General features: G+C 46.2%; 1 protein-coding gene across 1 annotated transcript in view; it reads right to left on the reverse strand.

Annotated features, from left to right (window-relative positions):
* Positions 1-6,426: 6,426 nt before the first annotated feature.
* The window catches only part of LOC123770451 (piwi-like protein Siwi), a 54,993-nt gene continuing 38,634 nt past the window's right edge, over positions 6,427-22,785 (reverse strand). Inside the window, exons 15-18 of the mRNA XM_069301839.1 lie at positions 22,162-22,283; positions 21,894-22,051; positions 21,297-21,447; positions 6,427-8,086 (exon numbers count right to left, since the gene is read on the reverse strand). Of these exons, the coding sequence (XP_069157940.1) occupies positions 7,970-8,086; positions 21,297-21,447; positions 21,894-22,051; positions 22,162-22,283 (548 nt within the window). The 3' untranslated portion in view covers positions 6,427-7,969. The remainder of the gene's footprint in view (positions 8,087-21,296; positions 21,448-21,893; positions 22,052-22,161; positions 22,284-22,785) is intronic.

Here is a 22,785-nt window from a genome sequence, read left to right on the forward strand (position 1 = left end):
CTTACTCTGAATCGCTGCCGGTCGGATATTCAGCTGATCGTACAGCAGACATCAACCCAAGTTTACTCAGATCTTCCTTACTAGTTTCCTTTAACATTCTAAGAATAGCTGATAATTAGTTCAATGTTATAATTAATCAACAACAAGCTCAGTCTGAATGCTCTGTGAGAAACAAGATTCATCTTACGTTTGGCAAGGGCGACGGGAATAAGGCATACTCCAGGCTTTTCAGGAGCTCTAATATAAATATTATTGTAATTAAATATCCTTCTCCCATGATCCAATTCTTTGAATTAATGTGTAGTAATTATTTAGAGCACAAATTTACCTCTGGTTTTCATCTAAGGAATCCAGGGTCGTAACACATTACACTGTCTAAAATGTTTGTATTTTGTTCCTAAGCATGATAATATAAGATGTATATATAAGTAGTAGATTAACTACAAAAATAAATTATATTCGAGTATTACTAGATTCCACACTATTCATCAAATTCTGAAGACATATTTACAAAAATAGGACTGTTATATATTACACACTTAGAAATATTATGCAAAATTTAAAAATATTTAGCAAGTTTGGTAACTTTCTTATTAAATTTGTATAGATATTTTTTATTTTTTATTTATTTTTTTAAGTTTTGTAAAACAACCTATATATTTTACGTATTATATTTTCTATTTATTAAAGATATAAATTGACTTAAACCATTTCAACATTTAAATCTTCAAGAACATACATGAGTAAGAGTGGTAAAAATATCTAATCTTTTTTGTTTCTCTTATTTGAACATTGACAAAATTTATGGTATCCCTATAAATTTTCGAAATGATTCATATATTAAAATTTTTCATACATATAGTTTTATAAAATAGTTTCCCAGGAATCTACCCAAAGAAAAGGGAAACTAATAACGTTTTCTTTAAATAAAAACAGGACACGTAACAGAAGGGAATACTCATATAAACGAGTTTAAATCGACTCGCAAAAGTGACGTTCTGTTCAGTTTTCTATTTGAGTCGTCCGGCTTACGCGCAGAGGTTATAAGAGGACACTTTAAATTCACGTTTTTCATAACGTTTTGAAACTTTATGAGAATTTCCTGCCCACCTAACCTATCAGAGGATCCTTAACTTACTGTTGTTGAAAAAATATCCCAAATTTATTTTCATTTTTTTTTTCATTTTCAAATTACGTCCAAATTCGGCTATACGGGAAAACGGCCAAAAGCGACGTTCTTTTTAAGAGGACAGATTGACGACGAGCAGACGTCCGGACACCTCCTCCACTTGGGAGCCGCCGGATCACATTCTGTTTCGCGATTTTGGTTTGATTCCTCCGTTTGGCGTTCTTCTTCAACGGTCCGGATTATTGCGACGCCTGGCGCACGTATCGTCTTGGGTCACAGGATATGGGTTGATAGATTTTGAACGCTTTCTTACTGGTTCTCCTGGCGTGAGTTTGATACGCAGGCCTTCAGTTGCTTCATATTCTAGTAAGTAATGTAATATTGGTATTTTTGTATTTGTTCCACTGATATGAAACTATAAGTATTTGGTTTATTACCTCTCAGCAGTACTTGTAACCAAGTCCGAGTCTGTATATGGCTGTTGCAATGTTTCTGGATAGGTTTCTGGAGTTACTGGGTCGTGGAGGGCTTCTGGTGTGCCCTCAAACGTAGTGAGCAGCTGGTTTCTGCTCTGCCGGAGGACTCTGGATGACTTATGTGTTTTAGTTGGTTTTGCTATCCCAGGGTTCTATGTGTGGGGGTGGGGCTGGTGCTTGTTACCCAGAAGGACTCCTGGGGATCCCCAATCCTATTGCACTGGATTTGCACTACCCAAAGACGACCAACCCAGGTGGATTCTGCCAGTACAATTCTTCATAGGACTAGCGGGTCCCCTACAGGAGACCTTAGCACATGTTTGGTCCTGGCTCAGATACACCTTCGAGGAGCCCCCTTCCTGCGATAGTTCGCCTTGTAGCCACCGATCACCTAGAACGAGCATATTGCCAGAGGACGCCCCGTCCTTAACTTAAACTGACCCTAGACCTAAGGGAAATGACGAGCGGGCTACAGAGGTTTCCGAGACTGGGGCCATGAGGTTGTGAGAGCCCCCTATGACAAATCTTTTATGCCTCCCACACCCACTATCTAGATTGATAGATAGAACAACTATATAATATGTCTAAAGCTACTAGTATGCACAGTGTTCCGGACAAGATGTGGGAACAAATTTTGAGACTATTTGAGATCAAAAACATGAATTGAACAGAAATAGGGGAGAGATAAAAAAAAGAATGACAATATTCAACAATGGATGGAACAGCAGAAGTAATTTTAACTAAATAAACAGACACTGCAATATTCTATTAGTTTATATATGGCAGATATCACCAGTTATGCAAGTTGGTCAATAATCAATAATGTTTGATAATAGAAAGACATAGGTTGACATTTAGGCGGTAAGGTAGGTTACATGGAGTTGATTAGGTAGTAATTAGTTATTCTCTTCAACTGGTTGAGTGAGGTAAAGCCTTTGACGTAATTGGGAAGGTCATTCCACATTTTGGGACCCTTGATTTGGGACCCTTGACCCCCGAGCATTTGTAGTTTTGCAAAGACCCACTCTTGGAGTATCAAATACATATTTGTGACTGCGGCTCTCCAACCCGCATTCCAAGCGCTAATGCGTCGAAGGGTAGACCTGACCACAGCCGCCGGAACCCCTTTTACCGGTATGTCTGAGCGCTCTAGGATTTGGAAAGCAAAACTGTACAGCATGGATGACGGTGCCGGCCTTGTATCTGCTTGTGAGATTCCTTCCTGCCACAAGTGGGTCACGTTCGGTATTCGTCTGCAAAGCGGAAGAGATTTTGATCATGCCATCATGATTAGGGCAAACACTGTAGCCACTGCGTCTATAGATGCTAGTGGTAGACCCGGGGCTTCTGGTCTCTGCCAAGCATGCCGGAGACCAAGAACCCTGGGACACATATCCCAGGCCTGCTATATGACGCACGGGGCTCGGGTGAAACATCATGACAATATCACCCCGGTTCGTAGCTGGCCGCCTGCGGCAGAGAGGTTCTGTGGTGGAACGTGAGATCCGTGTACCGGATGGAGGGACCTTCTGTTTGCCTGACATCATTGCTTGCAAAGGTCACGAGGCCTTTATATTAGACACCCAGGTCTCTGCTGATCAGACATCTCCCGTCTCGCTGGGTGCAGCCGCACCTCCACAGGTCTCCAGTATCATCTATTGATACTGGTGATGGCTCAAAAGGGCCACCACTTACGAGCTATTCATGCCCGTGCCACCTTTTGGGCGGCTTCATCTTCATCTTAACACATTCACAAGGGAGACATCTTCCATCATGCAGGGTGCATTCGCACCTCCACAGATCTCCAGTATCAGCTCTTGATACTGGTAATGGCTTAGAAATGGCCACCACTTACAGGCTATTTATGCCCGTGCCACCTTTTGGGTTGCTTCATCTTCATCTTAACACATTCATAAGGGAGACATCTTCCGTCATGCAGGGTGCATTCGCACCTCCACAGATCTCCAGTATTAGCTCTTGATACTGGTAATGGCTTAAAAGGGCCACCACTTACGGGCTATTCATGCCCGTGCCACCTTTTGGGTGGCTTAATCTTCATCAATCAATCAATCTCTGCTGATAACTTCCCACTCTCCTGTCCACATCAGAGCAGGTATGACAAATACGGCACCCCAGAGATCCTTCAACAGGTGAGGGAATATACAGATAAGCACACAGCATCCGCCTCTTCTATAAGCCTTAATTGGAGAGGGGGATGGTGGAAGGAGAGTGCGCGTGAACTTCTGGATATGGGACTCACTAAGAGCGACCTTGTGATTTACTCTGTGAAACCCTTAACATGGAAATATTCCCTCTACAGAATATAGTCAAAGTCCATACCAAGGGGCAGACCACCTTAGTTCCAGGATCACCGTGCAACGAGTGCATAAGGGTTAATATAGTCTTGTTCAGGCGAACCACGGCTTTTAGCTAACTATCTAGGCAGAGTCGTCATCTGGAGTACCTCTTCGAATGGTTTCTCACAGGCGGGTGGAAGACCTGGCCGGAGCCCAAGAGTGGGTATGGCGGCGGCCAGAGGGACCCCCATTCCCGTACATGACTACCCTCCCGCTCTGGGGGCTTGCTAGGAGCTTTGGCTTTGAATTGTTTTCCACATATGCTGTTGTCAAGTCACCAAACATGCCGCTTAGGCAGGTTGTTATTTTGCCCTCAGCTTTAGTACTTTTTTAATGATATACTGTGCGATAGTATTAAAAGATATACTTTTAATGATATCCCTTTGTGTGCCGTGTCTTATATAAGAAAAAGACAATACAAATGATTTTTCCATAGTACTAACCCATTATTATTATCATCTTAACTCTTGTGGGTGAGATTGCCATCTAACCATTTTGATATATTTTAGTTTGTGTTGTTAGGGGAATATGTGTGCTTAGGGGTACCTATCTCTCCCCATGCCTAGTGGGTGGGGGAACAGGTGCCCTGAAGTTATATAAAAACCCTCCCCCACCCCTCTCCGAAGTCGCAAGGGGATGCAGGGGACAAATATCTCTTCAGAATTGGCATTACAGTTAAGAGTTATAAATACATAAAGTATATTTGAGAGGATGTGCAGTGACTTAATATCTAACATATTCAAAGATTTAAATAAGGATTGCTGTCTGGAGCCACAGTTTTATCAATAAGAACATAAGAACAAAGGTAACTGCAGAAGGCCTATTGGCCCATACGAGGCAGCTCCTATTTATAATCACCCAATCCCACTCATACACATGTCCAATCTACGCTTGAGACAATCGAGGGACCCCACCCACGTTACGCGGTGATTGGTTCCACAAATCAACAACCCTGTTACTGAACCAGTATTTACCCAAGTCTTTCCTAAAGCTAAACTTATCCATTTTATACCCATTGTTTCGTAGTCTGTCTTGTGTCGATACTTTTAATACCCTATTAATATCTCCTTTGTTATGTCCATTCACCCACTTGTAAACCTCTATCATGTCACCCTTAACTCTTCGCCTTTCAAGTGAAGGCAATTTAAGCTTTGTTAATCTTTCTTCATATGACAGGTTTCTAATTTGGGGAATTAACTTAGTCACCCTACACTGGACACGTTCAAGTGAATTTATATCCATTCTATAGTACAGCGACCAAAATTGAACTGCATAATCTAAATGGGGCCTAACCAGAGCAAGATATAGCTGAAGAACCACACACCAGGTGTCTTGTTACTAACGCTTCGATTAATAAATCCCAGTGTCCTATTTGCCTTATTATGAACATTCATGCATTGATCCTTTTGTTTTAAATTCTTACTAATCATAACTCCCAGATCCCTTTCCCAATCCGACGTCGTAATCTCAACACCATCAGTTCCTCACTCTTAATCAGTCTGACCTACAAAGTCTGCGCGAGGAGTAGGTCGCTAAAAGAGCAAAGCCCAACATATCTAGATCAGGTGGGGCTGCTTCAAGCCCCCATTTCCCGGTCAGAGCCGTGTTTCTCTCTTCATTGCAGAGTGGGGGTTTCCGCGACAGTTGCTCTGTGGGTGAGGGAGGCTCCGCCGGAACCCCCCCTCGTCCAACCCATCTTACTATTTTGTCTCTTCTGGTCTTCACTTACTTCTAATTTATACTTCCTTAGCTGGGCCTGCGCCCCTACGTTATTCTTATATACGCCTTCTTTTGGACAGCAATTGGTAACATACGCCTCCTTTTAGACAATAATTGGCAACTCCAATTTTACACTATAAGCCTAGACTCATTTATTGTATCCACTGTTATACAACGTTTGTTTCAAATTACGATTTATATTTATTACTAATTTCATATTGTTAAATCATGTAAACATTTGGGCATTTACTTGTTAAACGTTCTGTATCACTAACAATTATTATCGTTAGAAAGGTAAAATAAAATAACATTATAAAGCCCTTTTTGGCTTTTGCTCAAACCTCCGAAAACCTGCAATTTTGACCGTTAAAGTGAAGTCTTAGATACTCGATAAGAGGTTTAGTGCTGGGTGTATACAAGGTTGCATAAGTTGGCTGTTTGAAGGTAAAATGACTAATGTTCAATGAATGATGCAGTGTAATAATAAATTAAACTAATTTCAGTAAGAAATGAAACTAGGAGCAATAACAATAAAATGCTAGATAAAAAAATAACAATAGCAAAAAATACAAATATAATGAAACCAAGTAACAAAGAAATAATAATCAATGTAATTGGACAATTAGGATACATATGACTAGTAAAAATAAGGAGTCAATAAAGATTGACTATGGTTTAGTAATAAAATAAAATTTGTAATTAATTAAATGTAATTAAATTTAGTAATTAAAATAAAATGCTAAAATCAAATCAAATCAAATGTTTATTTAGGTAAGGTACATACATACAAGAGATTTTACAAAGAGTGATGGATTTATAGTTAGGGCTAGTACATACAATGCCTAAAGCCACTATTACGCAAAGCGTTTCGGGCATGGATGACATTAGAATGTCGTAGATTACTTTGAGGTACACTCAGGTACACTGAAAACAATAGTTTACAATTCAGGGACAGGCATAGCCAGAGTACAATGGAGCAATGGAGTATAGGGAGGCTAGGTATCAATGAGACCTAGGTTACCTATCCTCCACTAGGTAACAAGGAAGTTAATTAAAATGAGGCACTCATAGGGTTAGTCAGGTCAGATAAACCACATTGGGATAGGAATTTATTGAGGTTATCCCCTTTTTGACATTTAATTGTTTTTACTTTAGTTCACGTTCAAGTTGGTTTATGGAGAAAAGGAAGTACATCTCAAAAGAATAGAGTAGCTTAGGCTATTTCTACCCTCGTGTATATAAGGTCCCTCAAGGGGCTCACAAACCTATACAGTACACAATTATTAATCATATTTTATACTTTACATTCCGATGGTAATCACATGGCATACTGTGAGATGTCTTATTGATTATGTTGCCCCTGTCATTTCTTTGTTTTGGTAAAGGCAGACTAAAGAAGTTGGAGAAGGTAAAGTCATTTGAAGGAAGGAACCCAATGGCAAGAACAAGGAAGAGAGGGGGAACCCATTGGCAGGAACAGGGGAGAGAGGGGAACCCCATTGACGAGAACAGGGGAGAGATGGGGACCCCATTGGCAAGAACAGGGGAGAGAGGGGAACCCATAGGCAAGAACAGGGGAGAGAGATGGGAACCCATTAGCAAGAACAGGGGAGAGAGGGGGGAACCCATAGGCAAGAACAGGGGAGAGAGGGGAACCCATTAGCAAGAACAGGGGAGAGAGAGGAACCCTTAGCGACATCGAAAGTTCGAGACAAATATTTACCATGAAAAAATAAAATAAGAAAACAGGAGTCCACACTATGTCTGGTGAGACTGAGGAAACGTCAGTGAGAAGAGTGAGGTGAAGAAGGGCTTCAGTTTCGTTCATGTTTATCATCTTCCACCTCACTTTCTAACCATATATTGTCATTATCTATCACTTTTACTCTATGCGATATGATAATGGTCCAGGGCGGACCGGACCGTTGTCACCTGATAATGGTCAAGGAAGAACCTAAATGTCGTCACCTTCTCTATTTTCAAGTGTGTGGGCTGTCATCCAATTCCGACTTACGAATCTCAGACACGATAGTCCTTACACCAGTTCTCAGTTGACCACCTGAACAAAAGAGGTTTGTCAAACAAAAATAAAAACTGATTAAAATTTGTCTGTGTTTCTTGCTCCTGGTGTCATCACTCGTGCAGGAGTCCATGATGAAGGTTCAGAGACCTTCATCATGAGACGTTTTCCCCGAAAACAAGTTGAAATTCGACATGTATTACAAGATGTTGTAATCTTGAGCGAGGCCAAAGAGCCGTGGACCAGAGGTAGACTTGTAAGACAGTCTTCAGAGGTACCAGAGTTTATCACAGAGGTTGTGGTGGGGGGAGTCATGTATGGCCTGGCCGGTGACGTAGGCCAGCTTGTGGGCGTAGAGGCAGGGGGCAGGCACTCTCACAGGGCCCTGGGGAGAGGGGAGAGAGAGAGACACACATATCAGTAGCCAGGGAGAGCAAGGTAAAGAGGACGAAGGTAGTGATAGGTAGGTGACATTTCCGCACCCCATGCCCTTCAACCTTACCTTATGTTCCCCACATTCTATGTTGTTTAACCTGTGTGTATGTTAGACTTGATAAAGCTGTGCACAAGTGTGCACAAAGTACTATCTTCTTTAATATAGCAGATAGAAAATCAAAATTAGGTGTGTTTGGATAGCAGACACCTTCAGCTGTCCAGAAAACTAACGATCGTTGCTATAGCATTTCTGGATAAATAGTTAAAGGATCAGCCTGAATTTTGATCTCAAGTCTCCTAGAGACACGAGAGGGAGGGAGAGAGAGGCAGGCACTTGTTCTTGGGTAACGGTCCCTAGCCAGTGACGTCACGGCAGGTTTTCTGCCATTGGTCGCGGCACCTGTGCCTACACGATGCTCGAACCTGATTGGCCGTTTTACCAACGAGGGGGACGTGCGGCCTCAAGATTTCCCGCCGAGAGAGACACCATTCTGAACTCCAGCGCTGTCTCTACACACAGAAATCACAATTGCGTGATGCATCAAATGAACAAATCCACAGGGGCCGTGACGAGGATTCAGTTAGCTCAGTCGATTAAGGCAGCGTCTGGGATGCTCTCGGACGCAGGTTCGAATCCTCGTCATGGCCTTTGTGGATTTGTCCAGCGCTGTCTTGTGTAGACGTGGTTTGTTCTGTTCCGGCCAGAACAGGGTAATTTGCCTGTCTACATCATAGTACAGCCAGCTTAAGTGTATCTACCCCTCCCCTTCGTTATCGTCGCAGGATCCGGTAATCGCTGGGCGCTGGTAGATGTCACATAACGAAGATACAAGATAGAAATACCAGCCATCAAACGTGTTACACCACAGGAGCAACAGGAGTGTAGCTAAGATCAGTGTTTATCGCCCAAGTACAGTGGTATCCATCACCATATCGCTAAGTAAACTGTGTGAAAGGCATCGAGTTAAGCGATTCCAAGTGTTTGAGTCCTAGACGTGATATTCAAATTACTGGGGATTGTGTGGACTGTGTTTATTGCGTTACCGGTATAATCAAAGTACACAAACTATCATTTCACTGTATCATTCGTCTCAAGTGTCAAATTCCTTGTGTAGACCTAGTCAGCCGATCGGTGTTCGTTCTTCATAATCCCGCCACGGGAAAGAGTTCGATTCTCCGAGGAAGCACGATAGGTGAAGGCCTATTACAGCTAGTCTGTGTGATAACTGTAATTGGTCTTTAGTGTGTTTGTCATGTTACACTATATTTTACACATTTAGTAACTGTGTGTTTATAAATTGTGTTTTTATTGTTAAGTGTGTATTATTATAACGTCACTCCGTGTCTAACCATGTCCATGTTCCGTGTCTATCTGTGTGTAATGAAGTAAGGGCGAAGAGGGAGAACGGCCTATTGACATAGCTCGAGTGCATGGGGGGAGTTGTGTAAAACCCTGGTTTGTGTCTCGGAGAGGCTGCAGGATCCAGTAAGTCCAGTAGAACTTTGGTTTTCAACTCTTTTGACCATGTCGATTAAGGCAGCGTCTGGGATGCTCTTGGACGCAGGTTCGAATCCTCATCACGGCCCTTGTGGATTTGTTCATGTCCATGTTGTCTTTCTTTACTTAAAGGGGACATGCAGTGATTAAAAGTAAGTGTTATTGAACTGTTATTGTATTCATTGCTTTTATGACATGAATAAAAGTGTCAAGTTTTAAGTGTCAGTGAGTTGTGTTGTTCAGTGCTGAGCTTAAGCACTGTATTGTGTACTTGAGGTTATCTTGAGATGATTTCGGGGCTTTAGTATCCCCGCGGCCCGGTCCTCGACCAGGCCTCCACCCCCAGGAAGCAGCCCGTGACAGCTGACTAACACCCAGGTACCTATTTTACTGCTAGGTAACAGGGGCATAGGGTGAAAGAAACTCTGCCCATTGTTTCTCGCCGGCGCCCGGGATCGAACCCGGGATTTTACTGTTTGTGTTGGTCTACGTGACCCGGTGTTGTTGTGACTTTGTGTTCATTATTGTGAAGTCAGTGTTATCGAGTTATTGTAACTAATTGCCGTCATATTTAATGCGAGGAGATTAGCAATCGTGTTGGCTAATCAGTGGCTGTCAAGCGGCCTCAGTGATCGTCTAGCACTAACGTAATTCTTCGTGAGTTAGGTTGATCTGTCAAGTTTGACAGGAACTTGAGCGGTTACTCAGGGATTGCTAATTACCGATAAGTTCTTGTTTGACTTCATTGAGTTGTTTTGATTGCTTGACTGTCTGTGTTGACAGAGTGTAATTACCGTAGTTTACCTGTAGTTTACCTTGTCTGATGCGACTGTCCTGGAGACAGATTACCGTAATTGGATTTACTAAGTAACGTAATTGAAATTGAAATTGAAATAAGTTTATTGAGGTAAAATACACACAAAGGGATGAGGTAGCTCAAGCTATTCTCACCCCGTTCAGTACAACGTGTTAATATATACATATACACACATCACAAACAATAAACATATTACCAAACATTCTGAGAGGTAAACATATACATTTCCTCCTTCACAAGTAGTATGGTATCAGACGTACATATGTAATGTAATTGATTAGATCAAGTGTCATCGGTCTGTCTTTGTGTATTAACGTAATTGAGTGTTTGACTGCCGTCTTCAGAGACGAGTCTTAATGTAATTTTTTTTTTTTTTTTTGAGATATATACAAGAGTTGTTACATTCTTGTACAGCCACTAGTACGCGTAGCGTTTCGGGCAAGTCCTTAATCCTATGGTCCCTGGAATACGATCCCCTGCCGCGAAGAATCGTTTTTTCATCCAAGTACACATTTTACTGTTGCGTTAAACAGAGGCTACAGTTAAGGAATTGCGCCCAGTAAATCCTCCCCGGCCAGGATACGAAGCCATGACATAGCGCTCGCGGAACGCCAGGCGAGTGTCTTACCAATACACCACGGAGACTGTTAATTAAGTGTTGTACGGAAGACTGACAGTGATAGTGACAGTGACCTGTCTCAGTGATAGTGACAGTGACCTGTCTCAGTGACAGTGACAGTGACCTGTCTCAGTGACAGTGACAGTGACCTGTCTCTGTGACAGTGACAGTGACCTGTCTCAGTGACAGTGACAGTGACCTGTCTCAGTGACAGTGACAGTGACAGTGACCTGTCTCAGTGACAGTGACAGTGACCTGTCTCAGTGACAGTGACAGTGACCTGTCTCAGTGACAGTGACAGTGACAGTGACCTGTCTCAGTGACAGTGACAGTGACCTGTCTCAGTGACAGTGACAGTGACCTGTCTCAGTGACAGTGACAGTGACCTGTCTCAGTGATAGTGACAGTGACCTGTCTCAGTGACAGTGACCTGTCTCAGTGACAGTGACAGTGACCTGTCTCAGTGATAGTGACAGTGACCTGTCACAGTGACAGTGACAGTGACCTGTCTCAGTGATAGTGACAGTGACCTGTCTCAGTGATAGTGACAGTGACCTGTCACAGTGATAGTGACAGTGACCTGTCTCAGTGATAGTGACAGTGACCTGTCTCAGTGACAGTGACAGTGACCTGTCACAGTGATAGTGACAGTGACCTGTCACAGTGATAGTGACAGTGACCTGTCACAGTGATAGTGACAGTGACCTGTCTCAGTGATAGTGACAGTGACCTGTCTCAGTGATAGTGACAGTGACCTGTCTCAGTGATAGTGACAGTGACCTGTCTCAGTGACAGTGACCTGTCTCAGTGACAGTGACAGTGACCTGTCTCAGTGACAGTGACCTGTCTCAGTGACAGTGACAGTGACCTGTCTCAGTGACAGTGACAGTGACCTGTCTCAGTGACAGTGACAGTGACCTGTCTCAGTGACAGTGACAGTGACCTGTCTCAGTGACAGTGACCTGTCTCAGTGACAGTGACCTGTCTCAGTGACAGTGACAGTGACCTGTCTCAGTGACAGTGACAGTGACCTGTCTCAGTGACAGTGACAGTGACCTGTCTCAGTGATAGTGACAGTGACCTGTCTCAGTGATAGTGACAGTGACCTGTCTCAGTGACAGTGACCTGTCTCAGTGACAGTGACAGTGACCTGTCTCAGTGACAGTGACCTGTCTCAGTGACAGTGACCTGTCTCAGTGACAGTGACCTGTCTCAGTGACAGTGACAGTGACCTGTCTCAGTGATAGTGACAGTGACCTGTCTCAGTGACAGTGACAGTGACCTGTCTCAGTGACAGTGACAGTGACCTGTCTCAGTGATAGTGACAGTGACCTGTCTCAGTGATAGTGACAGTGACCTGTCTCAGTGACAGTGACCTGTCTCAGTGACAGTGACAGTGACCTGTCTCAGTGACAGTGACAGTGACCTGTCTCAGTGATAGTGACAGTGACCTGTCTCAGTGACAGTGACAGTGACCTGTCTCAGTGACAGTGACAGTGACCTGTCTCAGTGACAGTGACAGTGACCTGTCTCAGTGACAGTGACCTGTCTCAGTGACAGTGACCTGTCTCAGTGACAGTGACAGTGACCTGTCTCAGTGATAGTGACAGTGACCTGTCTCAGTGATAGTGACAGTGACCTGTCTCAGTGACAGTGACCTGTCTCAGTGACAGTGACCTGTCTCAGTGACAGTGACCTGTCTCAGTGACAGTGACAGTGACCTGTCTCAGTGATAGTGACAGTGACCTGTCTCAGTGATAGTGACAGTGACCTGTCTCAGTGATAGTGACAGTGACCTGTCTCAGTGACAGTGACCTGTCTCAGTGACAGTGACAGTGACCTGTCTCAGTGATAGTGACAGTGACCTGTCTCAGTGACAGTGACAGTGACCTGTCTCAGTGACAGTGACAGTGACCTGTCTCAGTGACAGTGACAGTGACCTGTCTCAGTGACAGTGACAGTGACCTGTCTCAGTGACAGTGACAGTGACCTGTCTCAGTGACAGTGACAGTGACCTGTCTCAGTGACAGTGACCTGTCTCAGTGACAGTGACAGTGACCTGTCTCAGTGACAGTGACAGTGACCTGTCTCAGTGACAGTGACCTGTCTCAGTGACAGTGACCTGTCTCAGTGACAGTGACAGTGACCTGTCTCAGTGACAGTGACCTGTCTCAGTGACAGTGACAGTGACCTGTCTCAGTGACAGTGACCTGTCTCAGTGACAGTGACAGTGACCTGTCTCAGTGACAGTGACCTGTCTCAGTGACAGTGACCTGTCTCAGTGACAGTGACAGTGACCTGTCTCAGTGACAGTGACCTGTCTCAGTGACAGTGACAGTGACCTGTCTCAGTGACAGTGACAGTGACCTGTCTCAGTGACAGTGACAGTGACCTGTCTCAGTGACAGTGACAGTGAACCTGTCTCAGTGACGTGAAGTGACCTGTCTCAGTGCACAGTGACTGTCTCAGTGACAGTGACCCTGTCTCAGTGACAGTGACAGTGACCTGTCTCAGTGATAGTGACAGTGACCTGTCTCAGTGATAGTACAGTGACAGTGACCTGTCTCAGTGACAGTGACTGTCTCAGGACAGTGCCCTGTCTCAGTGAACAGTGACCGTGACTGTCTCAGTCGACAGTCGACCTGTCTCAGTGACAGTGACAGTGACCTGTCTCGTGGACAGTGACCTGTCTCAGTGACAGGACAGTGACCTGTCTCAGTGACAGTGACCCAGTGACCTGTCTCAGTGACAGTGACCCTGTCTCAGTGACAGTGACGGACCTGTCCTCAGTGGACAGTGACAGTGACCTGTCTCAGTGACAGTGACCTGTCTCAGTGATCAGTGACAGGACAGTGAACCTTGTCTCAGTGACAGTGACCGTCCTTCAGTGACAGTGACAGTGGACCGGTCTCAGTGACAGGACAGTGACCTGTCTCAGTGCCAGTGACCTGTCTCAGTGACAGTGACCTGTCTCCAGTGACAGTGACAGTGACCTGTCTCAGTGGATAGTGACCTGTCCTCAGTGACAGGACCTGTCTCAGTGAGTGACAGTGACCTGTCTCAGTGACGTGACAGTGACCTGTCATCAGTGATAGTGACAGTGTATCAGTGCCCAGTGACCTGTCTAGTGACAGTGACCTGGCTCAGTGACAGATGACCTGTCTCAGTGACATGTGGACCTGTCTCAGTGACAGTGACCTGTCTCAGTGACAGTGACCCTGTCTCAGTGACAGTGAACAGTGACCTGTATCAGTGACAGTGACAGTGACCTGTCTCAGTGACAGTGACAGTGACCTGTCTCAGTGACAGTGACCTGTCTCAGTGGACAGTGACCTGTCTCAGTGACAGTGACAGTGACCTGTCTCAGCTTGACAGTGACCTGTCTCAGTGACAGTGACAGTGACCTGTCCTCAGTGACAGTTGACCTGTCTCAGTGACAGTGACAGTGACCTGTCAGTGACAGTGACAGTGACCTGTCTCAGTGACAGTGACCGTCTCAGTGACAGTGACCTGTCTCAGTGACAGTGCAACCTGTCTCAGTGACGACTGTCTCAGTGACAGTGACCTGTCTCAGATGACAGTGACAGTGACCTGTCTCAGTGACAGTGACAGTGACCTGTCTCAGTGACAGTGACAGTGACCTGTCTCAGTGACAGTGACCTGTCTCAGTGACAGGCACAGTGACCCTGTCTCAGTGACAGTGACCTGTCTCAGTGACAGTGACCTGTCTCAGTGACAGTGACCTGTCTCCAGTGACAGTGACAGTGACCTGTCTCAGTGACAGTGACCTGTCTCAGTGACAGTGACCTGTCTCAGTGACAGTGACCTTCTTCAGTGCAGTACCTGTCTCAGTGACAGTGACAGTTCCTGTCTCAGTGACAGATGACAGTGACCTGTCTCAGATGACAAGTGACAGTGACCTGTCTCGACAGTGACAGGACCTGTCTCAGTGGACAGTGACCTGTACTCAGTGCTCAGTGACAGTGACCTGTCTCAGTGACAGTGACCTGTCTCAGTGACAGTGACCTGTCTCAGTGACAGTGACAGTGACCTGTCTCAGTGACAGTGACAGTGACCTGTCTCAGTGACAGTGACCTGTCTCAGTGACAGTGACCTGTCTCAGTGACAGTGACAGTGACCTGTCTCAGTGACAGTGGACCTGTCTCAGTGACCAGTGACTCCTGTCTCAGTGACAGTGACCTGTCTCAGGACAGTGACCTGTCTCAGTGACAGGTGACCTGTCTCAGTGACAGGACCTGTCTCAGTGACAGTGAAGGACCTGTCTCAGTGACAGTCGTGACCTGTTCAGTGACAGTGACCTGTCTCAGTGACAGTGACAGTGACCTGTCTCAGTGACAGTGACCTGTCTCAGTGACAGTGACCATGTGTCAGTGACAGTGACCTGTCTCAGTGACAGTGACAGTGACCTGTCTCAGTGACAGTGACCTGTCCTTCTCAGTGACAGTGACCCTGTCTCAGTGACAGTGACCTGTCTCAGTGACAGTGACCTGTGCTCAGTGACAGTGACAGTGACCTGTCTCAGTGACAGTGACCTGTCTCAGTGACAGTGACAGTGACCTGTCTCAGTGACAGTGACTGTCTCAGTGACCAGTGACCTGTCTCAGTGACAGTGACCTGTCTCAGTGACAGTGACCGTTACGTCTCAGTGACAGTGACCTGTCTCAGTGACAGTGACCTGTCTCAGTGACAGTGACCTGTCTCAGTGACAGTGACCTGTCTCAGTGACAGTGACCTGTCTCAGTGACAGTGACCTGTCTCAGTGACAGTGACAGTGACCTGTCTCAGTGACAGTGACACTGTCTCAGTGACAGGACCTGTCTCAGTGACAGTGACAGTGACCTGTCTCAGTGACAGTGACAGTGACCTGTCTCAGTGACAGTGACCTGTCTCAGTGACAGTGACCTGTCTCAGTGACAGTGACAGTGACCTGTCTCAGTGACAGTGACCTGTCTCAGTGACAGTGACCTGTCTCAGTGACAGTGACAGTGACCTGTCTCAGTGACAGTGACCTGTCTCAGTGACAGTGACCTGTCTCAGTGACAGTGACCTGTCTAAGTGACAGTGACCTGTCTCAGTGACAGTGACAGTGACCTGTCTCAGTGACAGTGACCTGTCTCAGTGACAGTGACAGTGACCTGTCTCAGTGACAGTGACAGTGACCTGTCTCAGTGACAGTGACCTGTCTCAGTGACAGTGACAGTGACCTGTCTCAGTGACAGTGACAGTGACCTGTCTCAGTGACAGTGACCTGTCTCAGTGACAGTGACCTGTCTCAGTGACAGTGACCTGTCTCAGTGACAGTGACAGTGACCTGTCTCAGTGACAGTGACAGTGACCTGTCTCAGTGACAGTGACCTGTCTCAGTGACAGTGACCTGTCTCAGTGACAGTGACAGTGACCTGTCTCAGTGACAGTGACCTGTCTCAGTGACAGTGACCTGTCTCAGTGACAGTGACCTGTCTAAGTGACAGTGACCTGTCTCAGTGACAGTGACAGTGACCTGTCTCAGTGACAGTGACCTGTCTCAGTGACAGTGACAGTGACCTGTCTCAGTGACAGTGACCTGTCTCAGTGACAGTGACCTGTCTCAGTGACAGTGACAGTGACCTGTCTCAGTGACAGTGACCTGTCTCAGTGACAGTGACAGTGACCTGTCTCAGTGACAGTGACAGTGACCTGTCTCAGTGACAGTGACCTGTCTCAGTGACAGTGACCTGTCTCAGTGACAGTGACCTGTCTCAGTGACAGTGACCTGTCTCAGTGACAGTGACAGTGACCTGTCTCAGTGACAGTGACCTGTCTCAGTGACAGTGACCTGTCTCAGTGACAGTGACAGTGACCTGTCTCAGTGACAGTGACCTGTCTCAGTGACAGTGACCTGTCTCAGTGACAGTGACCTGTCTAAGTGACAGTGACCTGTCTCAGTGACAGTGACAGTGACCTGTCTCAGTGACAGTGACCTGTCTCAGTGACAGTGACAGTGACCTGTCTCAGTGACAGTGACAGTGACCTGTCTCAGTGACAGTGACCTGTCTCAGTGACAGTGACAGTGACCTGTCTCAGTGACAGTGACAGTGACCTGTCTCAGTGACAGTGACCTGTCTCAGTGACAGTGACCTGTCTCAGTGACAGTGACCTGTCTCAGTGACAGTGACAGTGACCTGTCTCAGTGACAGTGACCTGTCTCAGTGACAGTGACCTGTCTCAGTGACAGTGACCTGTCTCAGTGACAGTGACAGTGACCTGTCTCAGTGACAGTGACCTGTCTCAGTGACAGTGACCTGTCTCAGTGACAGTGACCTGTCTAAGTGACAGTGACCTGTCTCAGTGACAGTGACAGTGACCTGTCTCAGTGACAGTGACCTGTCTCAGTGACAGTGACAGTGACCTGTCTCAGTGACAGTGACCTGTCTCAGTGACAGTGACCTGTCTCAGTGACAGTGACAGTGACCTGTCTCAGTGACAGTGACCTGTCTCAGTGACAGTGACAGTGACCTGTCTCAGTGACAGTGACAGTGACCTGTCTCAGTGACAGTGACAGTGACCTGTCTCAGTGATAGTGACAGTGACCTGTCTCAGTGACAGTGACAGTGACCTGTCTCAGTGATAGTGACAGTGACCTGTCTCAGTGACAGTGACAGTGACCTGTCTCAGTGATAGTGACAGTGACCTGTCTCAGTGATAGTGACAGTGACCTGTCTCAGTGATAGTGACAGTGACAGTGACCTGTCTCAGTGACAGTGACAGTGACCTGTCTCAGTGACAGTGACCTGTCTCAGTGACAGTGACCTGTCTCAGTGACAGTGACAGTGACCTGTCTCAGTGACAGTGACCTGTCTCAGTGACAGTGACAGTGACCTGTCTCAGTGACAGTGACAGTGACCTGTCTCAGTGACAGTGACAGTGACCTGTCTCAGTGATAGTGACAGTGACCTGTCTCAGTGACAGTGACAGTGACCTGTCTCAGTGATAGTGACAGTGACCTGTCTCAGTGATAGTGACAGTGACCTGTCTCAGTGATAGTGACAGTGACAGTGACCTGTCTCAGTGACAGTGACAGTGACCTGTCTCAGTGACAGGTCTGTCTGTTGTTGTGTGTTGTTATTGTTATTGTCGCAGTCGTGACGAGCTGCTACTTCCGTCTGAGTGGTCGCCCACTGTGTTAAGTGTTAACTGTGTTAAGTGTGTTAAGTGTTAACTGTGTTAAGTGTGTTAAGTGTGTTAACTGTGTTAAGTGTGTTAAGTGTGTTAACTGTGTTAACTGTGTTAAGTGTTAACTGTGTTAAGTGTGTTAAGTGTTAACTGTGTTAAGTGTGTTAAGTGTGTTAACTGTGTTAAGTGTGTTAAGTGTGTTAACTGTGTTAAGTGTGTTAAGTGTGTTAAGTGTGTTAACTGTGTTAAGTGTGTTAAGTGTGTTAACTGTGTTAAGTGTGTTAAGTGTGTTAAGTGTGTTAACTGTGTTAAGTGTGTTAAGTGTGTTAACTGTGTTAAGTGTGTTAAGTGTGTTAACTGTGTTAAGTGTGTTAAGTGTGTTAACTGTGTTAACTGTGTTAAGTGTGTTAAGTGTGTTAAGTGTTAACTGTGTTAAGTGTGTTAAGTGTGTTAACTGTGTTAAGTGTGTTAACTGTGTTAAGTGTGTTAAGTGTGTTAACTGTGTTAACTGTGTTAACTGTGTTAAGTGTTAACTGTGTTAAGTGTGTTAAGTGTGTTAACTGTGTTAAGTGTGTTAAGTGTGTTAACTGTGTTAAGTGTTAACTGTGTTAAGTGTGTTAAGTGTGTTAACTGTGTTAAGTGTGTTAAGTGTGTTAACTGTGTTAAGTGTGTTAAGTGTGTTAAGTGTTAACTGTGTTAAGTGTGTTAAGTGTGTTAACTGTGTTAAGTGTGTTAAGTGTGTTAACTGTGTTAAGTGTGTTAAGTGTGTTAAGTGTGTTAAGTGTGTTAACTGTGTTAAGTGTGTTAAGTGTGTTAACTGTGTTAAGTGTGTTAAGTGTGTTAACTGTGTTAAGTGTGTTAAGTGTGTTAACTGTGTTAAGTGTGTTAAGTGTGTTAACTGTGTTAAGTGTGTTAAGTGTGTTAACTGTGTTAAGTGTGTTAAGTGTGTTAAGTGTGTTAAGTGTGTTAACTGTGTTAAGTGTGTTAAGTGTGTAACTGTGTTAAGTGTTGTTACAGATTCAGCTATTCGGAGCAAGTTCCAAGTAGCACGGGCTATGGTGAGCCCGTATAAGTGTAGTTAATATTGGCACCGCGAGGGGTCTGAAGCGCGTTTCTTCCGGCTTGCCTAGATTTGACAGCGCCACGACGAACTGTAACGTAGCGTTAAACGTTACGGTAAATGCCTTATATCGCTAGTATTAAGTTTTATGAATACATTGATATTGTTGAAACTACAAGTGCACACCTTCTAAGACCTTTGTACCAATTATTAACTCTGTAATTACGCTTGAAGGTGATTATCGGTGTTGCTCTGGATACTTGGATTCGAACCAATTTCATAGCCACACACATCAAGCTATAAATGACTGGTGTGAGAACCGAGTATTTACTCTGACAACTGCCTTCAGCAGTTACGGAAGCACACGACCCAGTGGTAAGGCGTGCCAAGGATTTGGGCTCCGGCATCGACTCTATGCTTCCCTGTGCAGTCTTAAAGTAATAACCTGTCATTACAGCATTTATTTGTTGCTAGTGCAGTCCTTTATGACTGAGGTCACTTGTATATCTGACATTAGTGTCATCACCATCTCCAGTAGTACATTTAACTCTTCACCACATCTGGCGTTAGTGTCATCACCATCTCCAGTAGTGCATTTAACCCTTCACCACATCTGGCGTTAGTGTCATCACCATCTCCAGTAATACATTTAACCCTTCACCACATCTGGCGTTAGTGTCATCACCATCTCCAGTAGTACATTTAACCCTTCACCACATCTGGCGTTAGTGTCATCGCTATCGCCAATAAATAACATCAACATTATATACCACGGGGAATAATCTCAAAGGGAGGGGGTGTGCCTACAGTGTGGGGGAGGGGGGTGTGCCTACAGTGTGGGGGAGGGGGGTGTGCCTACAGTGTGGGGAAGGGGGTGTGCCTACAGTGTGGGGGAGGGGGTGTGCCTACAGTGTGGGGGAGGGGGTGTGCCTACAGTGTGGGGGAGGGGGTGTGCCTACAGTGGGGGGGAGAGGGTGTGCCTACAGTGTGGGGGAGGGGGTGTGCCTACAGTGGGGGGGAGGGGGGTGTGCCTACAGTGTGGGGGAGGGGGGTGTGCCTACAGTGTGGGGGAGGGGGTGTGCCTACAGTGTGGGGGAGGGGGTGTGCCTACAGTGTGGGGGAGGGGGGTGTGCCTACAGTGTGGGGGAGGGGGGTGTGCCTACAGTGTGGGGAAGGGGGTGTGCCTACAGTGTGGGGGAGGGGGTGTGCCTACAGTGTGGGGGAGGGGGTGTGCCTACAGTGTGGGGGAGGGGGTGTGCCTACAGTGTGGGGGAGGGGGTGTGCCTACAGTGTGGGGGAGGGGGTGTGCCTACAGTGTGGGGGAGGGGGTGTGCCTACAGTGTGGGGGAGGGGGTGTGCCTACAGTGTAGGGGAGGGGGTGTGCCTACAGTGTGGGGGGATGGGGTGGTGTCCCTGCATTTAAAATAATATCATTTTAAGCCCCTAATATTATTATTAGGGGTTTTATATCAGGGAATTATTATATAAGTCTCCTGTAGCCCCGTTAAGTGTCCAATCCAATTGTAGTCGTGTGTAACCCGTGTGTAAGTTGCGATAGACTCGTTCATCCCGTTTGTAAGCTGCTATTGCCTATGTCATGCCGCTGGATAGCCTCTCTCAAGCTAGTCTGTAGTTACTGTAGCCCCTCTGTAGCACTGTACCTCCCCCCTGTAGCCCCCTCGTAGCACTGTAGCCCCCCCTGTAGCACTGTAGCTTCCCCCTGTAGCACTGAAGCCCACTCTGCAGCACTGTAGCCCCCTCGTAGCACTGTAGCCCCCCCTGTAGCACTGTAGCTCCCCCCTGTAGCACTGAAGCCCACTCTGCAGCACTGTAGCCCCCTCGTAGCACTGTAGCCCTCCCTGTAGCGCTGTAGCTCCCCCCTGTAGCACTGAAGCCCACCCTGCAGCACTGTAGCCCCCTCGTAGCACTGTAGCCCCCCCTGTAGCACTGTAGCTTCCCCCTGTAGCACTGAAGCCCACCCTGCAGCACTCACCATCCAGTTGTAGTAGAGGTAGGTGAGCTTGTAGGCCAGTCGCTGATGTCTGTCGGCGTCCAGGTTGGAGTTGACGTCGTCGATGATGTTGTAGGAGGTCGGGGTGACGGTCCCCTGCAGCACCCGCTGGCTCACTAGGTAGAAGTCGTACCTGCGGGCCACACCAAGCTGTGTTTATGTGTCAAGACCGCAGCAAGGACAGTGTTGTTGTTACTCCTCACGCCACAGTGTCAGAAGCAGAAGGATGAGACGTCAGAAAAGTTCTAAGACATTAATCCTTGAGGTACGTCAACACACATTACTCAAGGAACTGAGAATGATTAACAAAGAGTGAATAGAAAACTGATAAGAGCTCAAGTGAAAGGGTAACTCACCTAATATGAGAACAGGGCCGTGAAGGGGGTAACTCACCTAATATAAGAACAGGGTCGTGAAGGGGTAACTCACCTAATGTGAGAACAGGACGGAACAAAACTTATAATTTGCCATTGATTATAACATTTAATATGTTCACTATAGCCATAGGTACGACTGGTGATATGAGAAGAGAGTGTGCGCCATAGCTTAAGGTCTGACGGTACAGCCATGGTTGTGTACCTCTCTGGTAGAGTGATGACGTCGTCGCAGACGGTGCCAGGAGGTGGGTTGATGGGGCTGCCGTTGGTGGAGCCCTGCGCGAAGAGTCTCGTGTTGATCCTCTTCGTCACCACTACGAAGCTGAAGCGCGGGGAGAAGTTGTTGGCCTTGAAGCACGCCTGGCGGTGGCAAGCAAGGGAGGAGGAGGTCACATGTATGCAATGTTACAGTGAGACCAATTATATTGCAGTTCTTCCCCCCCTCCCTCTCTCTCTCTCTCTCTCCTCACCTTGATAGCAGCGATCTCGGCGCCCTTGACGTAGTGAAGCTGGCCATCTCCCACACCGTCTCTGTACACCACCACGCGCTCTGGCAGCCGAGCGTTAACCTCCACGTAGTGGTACAGTGCATCTGAGGGCAGGTACACGTGAGTGTTGGTACACGTGAGTGTTGGTACACGTGAGTGTTGGTACACGTGAGTGTTGGTACACGTGAGTGTTGGTACACCTGAGTGTTGGTACACGTGAGTGTTGGTACACGTGAGTGTTGGTACACCTGAGTGTTGGTACACGTGAGTGTTGGTACACCTGAGTGTTGGTACACCTGAGTGTTGGTACACGTGAGTGTTGGTACACCTGAGTGTTGGTACACGTGAGTCTGAGTGTAGGTACATCTGAGTGATAAATTACACCTGGATCCTCTGAGGGAAGTTAGACGCCATCAGAATCTTGTAATATCCCAACCAGAATTCATGAAGCATAAAATAATTTACAAAACCACTTGTAAAACCTAAACTACTATCCTCAATCATGGCGGCTGTGTTTACATTTAATAAACAATTTATAAACTCCAAAAAATGCAACGAGGTTGTTTATGGCAACAATAACCTTGGCTTAAGAAGTCTCAAAGCTCG

This window comes from Procambarus clarkii, chromosome 46, assembly GCF_040958095.1.
Source record: "Procambarus clarkii isolate CNS0578487 chromosome 46, FALCON_Pclarkii_2.0, whole genome shotgun sequence".
NCBI lineage: Eukaryota > Metazoa > Arthropoda > Malacostraca > Decapoda > Cambaridae > Procambarus > Procambarus clarkii.